The 12,018-nt window shown below is 34.5% G+C and overlaps 1 protein-coding gene across 2 annotated transcripts; it reads right to left on the minus strand.

Annotated features, from left to right (window-relative positions):
• Positions 1-5,632: 5,632 nt before the first annotated feature.
• On the minus strand, positions 5,633-11,053 carry LOC110920934 (DNA (cytosine-5)-methyltransferase CMT3). Of its 2 annotated transcripts, XM_035986798.1 has the most exons (22): positions 10,645-10,871; positions 10,267-10,323; positions 9,852-9,889; positions 9,661-9,763; positions 9,440-9,547; positions 9,238-9,357; positions 9,063-9,162; positions 8,777-8,979; positions 8,629-8,694; positions 8,303-8,554; positions 8,133-8,191; positions 7,983-8,049; positions 7,564-7,893; positions 7,419-7,487; positions 7,241-7,327; positions 7,041-7,128; positions 6,754-6,872; positions 6,565-6,669; positions 6,438-6,481; positions 6,280-6,349; positions 6,081-6,184; positions 5,633-5,978 (listed from the first exon to the last, which is right to left on the minus strand). In XM_035986798.1, the coding sequence occupies exons 5-22, from the start codon at positions 9,503-9,505 to the stop codon at positions 5,804-5,806; spliced, it is 2,124 nt and encodes a 707-aa protein (XP_035842691.1). In that variant the 5' UTR covers positions 9,506-9,547; positions 9,661-9,763; positions 9,852-9,889; positions 10,267-10,323; positions 10,645-10,871; the 3' UTR covers positions 5,633-5,803. The 2 variants fall into 2 exon arrangements, with proteins under 2 accessions (XP_035842691.1, XP_022020864.1); XM_022165172.2 differs by lacking the exon at positions 10,267-10,323 and having other exon boundaries at positions 10,645-11,053.
• Positions 11,054-12,018: the final 965 nt, after the last annotated feature.

A 12,018-nucleotide genomic window follows, 5' to 3' on the forward strand; every position in this document is an offset into this window, starting at 1 on the left:
GGACGCAAAATTTCGAGGTGTTACAGTAATTTTTTTAAAAAAAATTTTGGTGAAAAAGTTGAAAAAAAAAGTAGAAGTCGAGTTCCCACGAGTTCTCACAACTCGATTTATTAAAGAAATTAATAACCGCCGCCTGACAAACTGCCACGGGTCTTGTCAACTGTCTCGTCAAAAGTTGGAAATTCAAAAACACCAACCGTTTCCAACCTTCAAACCTTTGAACCTCTGAAGCCCTTGGACAGTAAAATACACGTATAAAAGTCAGACATCTTTGAAGCAATTCCCCAAAAACCTCTGACTTTGGGGGCTGATGACGGGGGTAGCTCAAGACAAAATAAAATGACTAAAATACTTGAGTACTCAAAGGGTTAAAGGGTTCGAAGGTTGAAAAATCGATGAGGTGAAGTGAAGCAGTGTGAGAACAGTAAATAGTCACATCCTCGAAATCACTTCACCAACCCACCAGCCGCAAAAGCAATGCAGGTCTGCAGAGCACACTCTATTATCCAGGGGTCAAAAGGCTTTAACCCCCGAAAGGGTAAGCCCCTCACTGCAAGCAGGGTCACTAGTCAAATGCATTCCTCTTTGGGAGATGCCTTCTCCTATATATGCAACACTTCACTTACTTCCGGAGACATTCCAGGCCAGCCTTGATTTCCCGAAATCTCTGGCCATACATCATCAGTACTTGCTTCTTGCAAGATACTTTCTTTCACTTCCAACACACACATTCTGTTTGCTCCTTCATCCAAATTTGAACGCGTTTCAGAAGAGGACCCATAGCAAACAACAAGAACAAACTAGTGAACCTCCTTCCACGTCTTGCAAACGTGGGGGGACCCCACGACCTGCGTTAGGCAAGGTTGAACCTTTCAACCCTTTTGCCTAACCAGCCTAGCTACTATCCTTGGTCTATTATTTGTTGCATCAACAAGTACCAAATGTATCAAGGCAGGTAGCTAACGCTGTACCTTCTGCTTCATCATCTGTACACGCGGTGGAACCACAGCAGCAACAGGTGCTGGGGGTTCAGAAACCCGCTGATGACCGCCTGTTCACATGGGCGGCTGTCGGACTTACCGTTGCTATTATGGTGCTTCTGCTGAAGAAGTTCATGAAAGCTAGTGGACATGGTGCCGTTTTCATGGACGAATCTTGAAATTGAAATTTATTCGCCTGAAGCTTTTTGGCTTATAATCTTTTCGGTTATCTGTCGTTGTGTTATCAGTTATGATTCGACTTAGGGGCTGTTTGGCTAAGCTTATTTTAGTGACTTATTTACTTATTTACTTTTTGAAAAGTTAAAAGGTGTTTGGGTTAGCTTATTATGTGAGAGAAATAAGTAAATAAGTCATTCCATTATGACTTATTTGCTTTTCAAATAAGCAAATAAGTTATAAGTAGCACAAAATAAGCTTAGCCAAACAGCCCCTTAATGGCAGGAGTAATAATATTGTATATGAAGAAATGTTTTGGTATATACAATTATATATCAGCAACAGTAGAAACAGTAGATGAATTTGGGCCTAAAATGTTTTGTTGACTTGTATCTTGTTCAGTGGAAGCTGTGTTTTTGGATGTGTTGGCTTAAAGTGATGCTTTTGTTTTGTATTGGTAGTATATTCGTTTGAATGAACATCAGAAGTCTTTCGTTAAGGTAGTAATCATTAGAAGGGTATAATAGTAAAATTGTTACTTTTCTTTCTTTTCTTCTTCACTGGGGAACATACAAAATGTTTATTTTCCTCTCATTTTCTTTCCTTTACTTTTAAAATTGGGAACACAAATAAATTTTTAACTTTTCCTTTGTATTGTTTTCTTTTCTGTCCTAAACTTTCTTTCTTTCCTTATCTTTCCTTTATTAATCTCAGGAACACAGTGTTTGAAGAATTTCGAGGGTTGGAGCGGTAGGTAATGTGAAACTTATTATTATAAAATGTTTAGTTTGATGTGGCATGTATGAATTTAGAGCCCAAGCGGTGTGTTTGAAAGAACGTGGCGTATTATGTGTCTTGTCATTATAGAATGTAGGGTCAAGTTATTCAACAAAAGCTTCTAATTGTAAGAAGTGTAAGAATGATTTATAGAGTGATAAGTGTCCAATAACCTAAAACTAAACGCACTACATCACCACCAAAAACCTAAACACCCACCACCACCCAAAAACCTAACCCCCCCCCCCCGGCAAAAAAAAAAAAAACTATACCTCACCAAAAAAAACCCCAAAAAACCTAACCCCCCCCCCCCAAAAAAAAAAAACCTAACCCCCCCCCACCCCAAAAAAAACTAAACACCCACCCCCACCACCATCCAAAAACCTAAACCCCCACCCCCCACCCCCTCCACAAAAAAAAAATTGGGTGGGTGATGTGGGGGGGGGGGTGATGTGGGAGGGGGGGAGGGGTGGGGGTTTAGGTTTTTGGTGGTGGTGGATGTTTAAGGGTTTTTTTTGTAGTGGGGTTTTTTTGTGTAGTGGGTTTTTTTAGGTTATTGGACACTTGTCACTCTATAAATCCTTCTTACACTTCTTATAATTAGGATCCTTTGTATTTGATCCTAATCCATAGAATGTATATAGAATGTTTATTTTTGTTATTATATGAAACGACACTTGAAGGATATTTGTATTTAAAGGATGTGATGTTTAAACAAAGGGGCATGACCTAAGTACGTAACTTGCTATTTAAGGGGTGTGACTTTTAAACAAATAGAATATAACCCAAATTGTTATATATAATATTATAATAATTAAGCAAAGGGTATGTATTTGTGGTTTTTTAAAAGTCACAACTTTTCACTCTAAAGAGGTAACCCAAGTTGCTTTTTATTTAGGGTTATATAATTTCAGACCTTAGTTACTTACAATTCATAACAACTTTGATAAGAAACAATCACTGTGGCTAGAAAGTTGCAAACTTTAACTAGATTTTGGTACTGGTAATTCGTTAAATTATGGGAAGTGTTTCATGACACATTAATATATGTTGTGGTACCGACTCTATTCTTTCAGTAAGATGATGAATGATGATGTTTGAGTAAAGTAATATATTCGGTTGTATATAAACCGGTTTAGTTATTAGTGTTCAAACAAATTGTGGGTGTTGATTTTGAGTTGAATATAGTAGTGTTGCAGGCATTGATTTTAGAGTTTGTATGTTTATATGGTGTGAGAAAGACAGATGGCGGCTCGTGGGTTATGGCTGGTAGAAAGAGAGAGATGGGTGGGTTGGGTTGGAGGTCGTAGCAGCAGGTGGTGGTAAGTGGTGGTGGTGGATGATGGTGGTGTTTAAATCTTTTGTTTTTAAAGTATTTTTTAAATGGTTGAGTATTTTAAGTTATTTAGATATTTAGTCCTTAGAAAGGTGAAATGTCAAAAATGTCCTCGCATGCAAGTCACTTGACCAAATTTAACAAAAAAAATTAACTGAGTTAGGGACTAAAGGACATAACATGCAATATTTTCAAACGTTAAGTATAATACTAATGAATTGTAAATACAAAGGATACCGCCTAAAATTTGTTATAAAGATAAAGGACAAAACCTACAATTCACTCGAAAAATTATTTAATATTTTATACCCTTTATTTTATTTCTTCTCAAATGTTCTTCACTCTATAAAGGTTTATCGGAAGAAATTCTTTGTAAAAAAAAAAGAAATTTCAACCAATAAGAATGATTGATTTTACTTTATTTAATTTTTTATTGTATTATATTGTATGAGTATATTGGTAAACTAACATGGATCACTAATTTGTAGTCTTTCTCTTTAATGGCTAACATTAAATTTGTAACTTATTTTCAAAACATAAATATTTTTCAGAAAAAAAATAATTTAGAGCGTATGATAAATTGTTAGGTGTGTAGGATAAATTTCAAAATTGGTATGATAAATTTTGATACGTGTAGACAAAAAAAATTCAGTTTGGAAGATAATAGTCTTTATGACTAATTTCAAAATTGGTATAATAAATGAGATGAAGATAGTAGACATGGAGTTAGTGATTCGACAATGGGGTCAAAAGAATGGAAGAAGATAGTAGCCATGATATTTTTTGACCACATTTAGTCATATATGGAAATCAAGGAATGAGAAGCAATTTCATGGGAAATATATCAGTGAAAATGAAGTAGTGGACGATATAAAAGCGAGCTCATTTCTATGGATGAAAGGGAGATCAAGGTACCATAACTTAGACTACAAGAGATGGTGTGACTTTAATATGAGAAATGTGATCAATTGATATAATAGCTTGGTTTATTTTCTTCAACTTTTGTATTGTTTATGTTTACGGGTTTTTATAACATATGCTAGCCCCTTTTATATATCATAGAATTTTCGTCATTCAAAAAAATGTTTTTATACAACAAATATTATAAATGCATAATAGGGAGGCTTTCAAATGAAAACCACCATTGAGTTGAGAGAACTCATGAGAACCCCACTTCACGTACGAGTTTTGCCACCAGATTTTGCATAAAGGTGGAGTAACACCTGACAAAGACACATGTGATGGAAAAAATCCGAAAAAAAATTTACGAGCCGGTTGTTTTTCGACATTTAAGTTTCATTTACGGTGGGATAAATCACTGTAGCGGCTAACTTTTAGTGAATATGCCCCACCGTAAAAAGTGCCTTAATTTTTATTATCATTTTTTTTTGGTTCTGGAAAGGTAATTTTTTAAAAGATTTTGGGTAAAAAAAATTAAAAAAAAAAGTAGAAGTCGAGTTCCTACAAGTTCTCACAACTCGATTTAGTTCCTAGTTTAACTCGCCCATTCACAATAAAACTACTTTTTGATCCATATTTAGAGCATCCTTAGTGGATGGTTACGTTGGCGTAGGGTGCGCCAGCACAAAAGCATGTTGCACATTGTGCTAGTATAAGCATTGGTAGGGCGTGGGTGCATCCATGGGAGAGATCCACAACCATGAACATAGGGCGATGATTTCGAACAAAAAAAGTACTTATTTATGTTAGCCTCGAAATAGTTAAGTTTACAAAACTATTTTTCAAGCCTCGAAATAACTAAATAAAACTACTTGTTTATATTAAAAGCTTTTATATGGTTAGACGGTTCGGATGATAAAAATACAATATATAATTAAAAAATTTAATGGTATTAAAAATTTATAATAGTTCAAATTGTAGTTTTTTTTATTTTTATAAGTATTTTAGTAGTGATAACATTACATTATTTAACTATGTAATACACAGGATTCTAACCTACTATTACATATATTCAAATGCTAAAAAAGTTTCACAGTTTTACTCTAAAGCATTCATAAAATGTTCTCTATTGCATCCATTTCACTCAAATATAGAGAGAAAAAAAAAAGTAAATTTTTCATCTCCATCAAATCTCTAAAATAGAGATAGGGTTTAGAGAAACTACACTAGTTCTCTAAGTATTGATGTTCACTACTCATCTCTAAATATAGTTTTGTGAGTGTATAAAACTAGAAAAAACAATAAAATAAGTATTTGTAAGTATGGTACAAATAGAGATAGAGAATTTGATGTGAGGGATTTTTAAAAAATAAACAAATGTGTAGAGAAAAATGTGTATTTGAGTTAATCCAAAGTGATGGAGATAGAGAAGCTACTATAAATGCTCTAACTGGCATAGAAAAACAATTAAAGCATTTTAGATTTTGATTAGCAAAAATGAGTGACAGGATCAACATGAAAGTTAACAAGTTGACCATTACACAATCAAGATAATCTTTCTTAAATTAAGAAGTTTAACATTACACAATAACTCGATGCATAAATAATCTCCATGTCTAAATCGGGTTGACGGTTATTGATCTTCGTCAAGTATCAGAGCAGGAGATGCAACGGCTTCTAAACTCGGAAACTTCTTTGGCAAAATGAAAGTAGGCCCTTCAACAGCAGTACCTTTACATGACATTGCTAGAGAGTAGCCTAATGCTCGTGCAACTGGAACAGCCACTGCATTTCCAACTTGTATATATCTGCAAGATTTTTATAAAACTAGTTATCTCTTGTTTACGAATCTTATATAACTGGTTTATTAATATGGTTATTAAAAGGATATCATTATGTATTTGTGTTACCTTTCTTTGATGGGACCAAGAAGTTTATAGTAGTCAGGAAACCCCTGAAGCCTTGCATTCTCACGAATTGTTAAAACTCGATCTTGAAGAGGGTGGAGAATGGCCTTAAAAATAATTAATTAGTTAGGAAGCATATTAGCAAGCAAACTTGTTTAATTAAATAAAGGTTAATTTTTAACAATGATTATGAGGTTTATACCTGATTGTGAGGTTCTGCCCTGGTGACGACAGTAGGTACAATTTCATCCCACCAAAGACGTCCAAATGGTCTGCGTATGAATAAAATGATAAAAATAAAAACAATACCAAATAATATTTTACGTTTGCATATAAAAGAAACTCGGGTATAAGGATTACTTTGATGATCGTCCGTCTACAAAACTCATGGCATAATCAGGAACCTGTCATCAAGAAAAAAGAAACGGTTAATGGAAAATTAGAAATACACACGAATGAGTGTGTGTGTGTGTGTAGCAACACTCACCAATGGTTTTCCTGAAGGTAAATATACCCTCTCCACATCAGGGTCCCATTCAACATGATTGTCATCACGAACCCGAACACCTTTCAGATCCCTGAAATTTGCACCCTGAAAAAAAAAGAATTGAATAAAGATACTACATTAATTAATACATTATAAAGAAAGTAATTATGCACTAAAAATGTAACAAACCTTTCTCTTGGGAATTTGACAGACACGCTGATAATCATCATCGTTACATTTATATGGACGGTGATCATACAGAAGATGTTCTGATGAACCCACAGTTACACCAGAAAATCCAGGCATATCTAAATAACAAAAATAACAAGCTTAGTTTTGAATGTCACCTCTAATTTTAAACGACAACTCTTGTTATAGAAGATAACACACTGAATAGTGTATACCATAATGAATACAAGAACATATTAATCTAAATAAAATACAAATTGAAATAAAGATATGATGATCCCACAAACCTTCCTTCTTGAGTCTTATAAACTTCTGGAATTCTGTCGCAGGCATATCCCCGTAAGGAATTTCATCTCTTTCTTCATCATTTGCCACCTAAAAGCATCAAATAAAAACAATGTTTTACTTCTCATCTTAAAAAGCCTACGTTTAATTAGAATGCAAAAAATAACGGCATTCGCATAATTAATAGCAGACAGTTACTTACCGGTGGAAGATCAGAAATTGCATCACCGAGAAACAGTTCCTTTTCCAACTCAGCGGCTTTGACATCATCATGAATAACAGCATTTGACTGCAGTTATCAAGCAAATTCTCAAATGAAACAGGTTGTACACACACACACACATATGTATATATATAAATATACAGATATATTATTGTACCTCAAATTCCAAAGGAAAGGCTCCCCTTGTAACCACATTATGTGTTGGTAATGGATATCCAGGTAATTTCTGCAAAATTATAATAACATTTAACAAGCTGACGAACAAAATCAAGAATTCTGCATAATATTAATACAAATGTCACCTCGTTGGGCCTGGCGGCCCACATGAACATTCTCATCCTGAACTGTGGGAGTCCATAAGAGCCTGCTGTCATCAAGCCTATACGGGCTTGATAGTTCATTGAAACAAGGCGGCCCAAAGCATATCGTCCAAGGAACCCTTTTGCAAACTTAACTATGTCTACAACGTTTTCCATCAATGCAAATCTTGGTTTTAAATACTCTACAATGTTCATGTAGACTACAAGCTGTTTATTTTTTTCATCGCTTAATGGATCATCTTTTTTCCTAAAGCGATTGAATCCACTTATGCCCTGACAAGGGGGTCCACCACAGATAACATCCACATCCCCCTGACAATCAAAATAAATTACAATTCATAATGTCCAATGATACCTTATAGCTATAAGCCTATAAGTATATAGAAAATTTATGTACTTACGGGTAATGGTAAAAGCTTCGATTTGAACCCATCCACGACAAACTTCTTAATCTTCTCCTGACAATCACTGATATAAACAATTTTATGTCAAATGAATGAAATCATATACGCATGAACGTTAAGACAACAAGCTTAAAGTGATTGCCATACCCCAAGCCATCTATAGGTTCCCAAGTGTCTTCTTCAGGACCATAGTTTTTCCAACGGATCTGACAATACAAGAATATGAAAAGTAATTTTAAATATTACGGATACGTCAAACAAAAAAAACAAAGGGCAAAATTTCAATAAGAGTGAGAATATCAGGTTAAAAAAAGTACCTTGAGGTACAGCCCACGCTTCTTGATTTCTTTCGGGTCACCATAACAAATAGACAAAATCTTTTCGACTTCAAACACTTCCTCGCCAAGATCATCATCGTCGTCTTCATCATCACCATCGTCCTCTGCGTTTTCAGTTTCTTCTTTCTCAACGCTCATAGGATCCCCGCCAGCAACCAATGAAAACGACTGGCAAAGCTTTTCCCACTCTTTTAACAACAACAAAAAATCATCTGCCGTCTCATTTCTCACCTGCCAAAAAAATGATTTAAAGTCTCGAAAATAAACAAATCTCATATGCAAACAATGTGGAAAATGGCACACACCTCTGTCTCTGGATGATTCAGCTTCAAGCTTTCACACGCGTATTTGTTCAAATCGACAGCCCATCTCTACAAAAAAGATATATACATACACACACATCAGAATCGTTATATTTATAAATATACAAAATATCTATAAATCATAACCTACCGTAACAAGATTAACATTTGCCATATTAGCACCCAAGCAAAGCCCTGTAGACATCGCACCGCACCCTGAATAAAGGTCTAGCATTCTCATCTCAGTTCCTTTGACCTCATTGACTTTGGAGTCTTTAATACCGGTTAAATTAGAGTCAGACTCAGAAGATACGGTTGAATCAGACTCGTTTCCATCTCCTTCATTATATGTATCTGTATACAAAAATAAAATAATATAAAAAATCAAAATATGTGTGTGAATCAGAAAATAAAAGTGATGATTTAACAACAATTACCTGTTGGTAACTTTTGGTAACTTGAAAATGGTACCGAATACAGCATGTCATAATAGTAATTTCCATTTGAAAGCATATCTCTTTTAGTAGCAACATCCACCTAAAAAGCCCAACAAAGGTAAGATAAATATAGCATACTGGTTTCGAACTCTCAAAAGGTACAGCCAGTCCTTACATCTAACGGAACCCGCACAATTTTAAGCTTTTCCACAAGACAATCAAGAGGATTGTCATCCTTTATTTCAGAAAGGAATATACGTTTGTCATCAATAAGGTTAGAACAAGCCTGAATGACCTGAAATGGAAATAAAAATACGAATATCAGAACCAAATTATCGAATATTAGAATTCGCTAAGCTTGTTGAAATATAGATTACCGTATCTTTGGCTCTATAAAACCACTGAGCACAAAAATAAGGTTTCTTATCTACTCCTTCAAACATTTCAACAACTCTGCATATGTAATTATCTTCGCCCTCACCAGCCTAAAGAAAAAACAAGATTAATCATAATCAACCATGCTAACTTACTAAGTAGTATTAAATATGTTGAATAACGCAAAACAATATAATGTCAAACATCCAACGAAAAAACTTACCTGGACATAGCAGTCTTCAAAAAGTTTAAAATGCACTCGCCCGTCAATGAGAGCTTCAGTATAATGCTTTTTGGCTTGTATAAACTCTTTCGGGGGCTCACTCCTTAGAATTTTTAAATAAAAGATTATTACAAAAACGCCCAACAGCAAAAAAACTACAAACATAAATGCACTAATCATAAATAACTTACCCCTTTGGAATTTCTGTACTATCAATAGTTGCTGTCTTCTGTAACATCCAAAACAAAAAAAAAACAAAAAAGTTACAAACAGCTCAAATTGGCATTAGTCCCCATTATTTGATATAACTTTACACATACTAAAGTTGAAGCCCATATCTTCTCTCACAATACCAAAAAGAAATGATGTAAAATGTACCAGTACTTTTACATCTATTTTCAAAAATTATATGCATTGTTTTAGTAACTAACATAGTAAAGTTGTGCATGCTTTAAACCTTTTCAGATATTCTGGTACAAATTAGCATATTTTTTTACAGATCTTCCATGGCATCAGATCAAAAGTAGATTTTGGCATAAACACAAAAATCTAGCATGTAAATGCGTGTGAAAAATTAAAATAAATAAATAATATAAGAAAACTCACTTTTTTCTACTGTAACTAGAATTGTTCATCCCAAGAATGAATACTACTTCGCACATGCTACAACAAAAGCCCAAACTTTCTCTCACAATAAATACAATTGTTTAAGTTACCAACAGAGTAAACTTAATAATGCTTTAAACCTTCTCAGATATGAAGTAATCTTACAAACTTAAAACATACAAAAATTTAACTAGCCTTCCTTAAAATCATATCAATCATAGATAGCATATGTCAAAATCATCTCAATCAAAGATTTTGGCAATCAAAGATATCATATGTTGAAATTAAATCAATCATAGATATCATGTGTTTATATGCTACAAAATAGACACAAAAATAATTTTTTGAAACAAAAATAATAAAAATTAAAAAGCTCACTTTTTTTGCAATGTAACGATGAGGCCACCGTCGTCTAGCTTCATCATTAGGAACCGGATCACCAACAAATTTCGACTCCTCTTCATCTTCCACCAAAGCTTCCTCCTTCTTACTCACAGATTTCCGGCCAGAGCTTCTCGCCGGAGAGTCTCCGTCAACAGCAGCCGGAAGTTCAACAGCAACAGCAACAGCATTGGACAACAACTGTTCGGTTTCCTCTTTAGGTTTTTTTACTGGAACAGATGAAGGAACATGATCGGCGTCGTTGTCGGATGCACGAGACTTCCTCTTGCTGTTCTTCGCCATTGTTTCCGGCAGCGATTGAAGAAAGAGAGAAGATGGCGGTGGAAGCGGAAGAAGGGGTCTAGGGTTTTATATTGGGGTTAATTGCGTGTGAATTGTGATGGGCGGGAAGAGAGGGGTGTACGTGTGTATTTTAATTCAATTTGAATTTGATTTGACTTCCCATAAAGGGGTGCTTTTGGTTCATGAGTTTGATGTCACTAGAATTGTTTTGAATATTATTTTGTAATTGCATTTGTCCAATTTGTTTAGAAGTTAAAATATTAATTAACTAAGTTATTATCTGTGATTGCTTTCCAGGTTCGGGAAACTTAGTTATATCAATTATTATTTGTTATTAATACGACCTCATTACACCAAGCATCATTCAACAACAATGTCTTCACATCACCGGATTAGATCATAAACTCATATTAGAGGTCAAACAAAAGCACAACATGACCACATGAATAACATCATTTTCACGTTTACTTCAATTCACTTACGTGATCGGGTGATTTGGGATTTTGTAAAAATGTTTGTTCTTGTACTTCTTAACAAAATTACATAGAATTCAAGAAAACAAAACAATGACTTAAAGAACTATAGTTTAACACCCAATCTGATCGGGCAAACAGATGTTGACCAAAAGTCAAACAGTTATTGACCAAAAGTGAAACAGATGTTCAACCAGATCCACTGTCTTCTTATATTTTAGCACTGTTTTCCTCTTCAAAACACTGTTCAACCTAACATGGGTTTCCATGAACTGTTGACCAGAAGTCAAACAGATGTTAAAACCACTGTTTGAGTTATTCAAACGTCTGTTGAATACTGAATGAGATGTTGGCCAAAAGTCAATCAGATGTTGACCAAAAGTCAAGCAGATGTTCACCAAAAGTCAAACGAAGTGACCCATACATGATTTCTTATACATATTTAACATGTCTCATTTGATCAATTTCAGTTTTACTTTGGAAATTGTGGACACCAGTCCAAGGAAAAGGCGATATGTTTCTTAATATAATCGAAACTGTATGTGTTTCTATTTGCTTGAAATGATTATCAGAGAATAGAACTCGATGTTTTTAT

This window comes from Helianthus annuus, chromosome 17 (genome assembly GCF_002127325.2).
Source record: "Helianthus annuus cultivar XRQ/B chromosome 17, HanXRQr2.0-SUNRISE, whole genome shotgun sequence".
NCBI lineage: Eukaryota > Viridiplantae > Streptophyta > Magnoliopsida > Asterales > Asteraceae > Helianthus > Helianthus annuus.

Coding starts and splice junctions, on each gene's coding strand:
- LOC110920934 (XM_022165172.2), bottom strand. CDS start 10,950: ATGGCGAAGAACAGCAAGAGGAAGTCTCGTGCATCCGACAACGACGCC. Junction 6,670..6,753: donor GTCAAATTCCCAAGAGAAAG/GTTTGTTACATT, acceptor TTTTTTTTTCAG/GGTGCAAATTTCAGGGATCT. Junction 5,979..6,080: donor CTTGGTCCCATCAAAGAAAG/GTAACACAAATA, acceptor AAAATCTTGCAG/ATATATACAAGTTGGAAATG.